The 805-nt window shown below is 61.2% G+C and overlaps 1 protein-coding gene across 1 annotated transcript in view; it reads right to left on the bottom strand.

The window, feature by feature from the left end:
* LOC112102328 (solute carrier family 22 member 6-like) overlaps positions 1–805 on the bottom strand; it is a 20,733-nt gene that overhangs the window by 13,300 nt on the left and 6,628 nt on the right. The window contains exon 6 of the mRNA XM_026650461.1: positions 295–404. Within this exon, the coding sequence (XP_026506246.1) occupies positions 295–404 (110 nt within the window). The remainder of the gene's footprint in view (positions 1–294; positions 405–805) is intronic.

The following is an 805-nucleotide window of genomic DNA, read 5'->3' as shown; positions in this document are numbered from 1 at the left end:
TCAGAGATTTAGCTGTGTCCATCCATCCTCATTACTAAATCCTAGACGTTGGACTATCTGTCCATCCTTCCCTCTCCCCATGGATCCTCTTCTCCTTTTCTTCTATCACCATAGCTGACTTTCTATCCAGTTCCAACTCTACCCCTCCACCCAGCACCATCTAGCCATGCCCCGATAGGTACCCTTATCCCGTGGTGGATGTATGGCTCTGTCCATCCCCTCCGCGGAGCGGGAGGTTCACTCCCTGGTGCTGGAGGCTCTGAGCCGCAGGCTGGCCAGGCAGAGGGCCCTTACCTGACACTCATGAGGCAGCAGGAGATGCGTCTCATGGCCGGCGTGCGGAAGAGGCCCAGGCAGGAGCAGGTGCTTTTCCCAGTGGGGCTGCCCCCCACCTTCTCCAACATCTAGGAGAGAGAAGGTGGCTCAGCAGTGCCCTGGCCGCTCAGAGCCCCAGGCGAGGAGGAGGCTGGACACGGACTTGCCCCTTCCCTTGGCCCCACTGGCCCAGCCCAGGACCTAGCCAGCTCCAGAGCCCCACCCCCCATCTTGCCCTAACTGGGAGCCTCGCAGGGCTGAGGCTGGGGAGCAGGAGCTCAGCATGAGACCCTGACCATGGCCTCTGGCCTTGGTGTCTGCCCTGGGAGCCTGGCCACTGGGAGAGGGTAACAGGGGGAGGGCAAATCCCAGCCCTGAATGTTGGGAGAGGGCCAGCCCCAGAGCAACAGATTGAGGGATGGAGGGATGGACGGCTGTGTGTGGGGAGGGATGGACAGGTGTGTGTGGGGAGGGAGAGATGGACAGTTGT

The sequence above is a fragment of the Terrapene carolina genome, unplaced genomic scaffold, assembly GCF_002925995.2.
Source record: "Terrapene carolina triunguis isolate 2854851 unplaced genomic scaffold, T_m_triunguis-2.0 Scaffold89, whole genome shotgun sequence".
In the NCBI taxonomy this organism is placed as follows: domain Eukaryota; kingdom Metazoa; phylum Chordata; order Testudines; family Emydidae; genus Terrapene; species Terrapene triunguis.
This window is presented reverse-complemented; position numbering and strand designations above follow the sequence as displayed.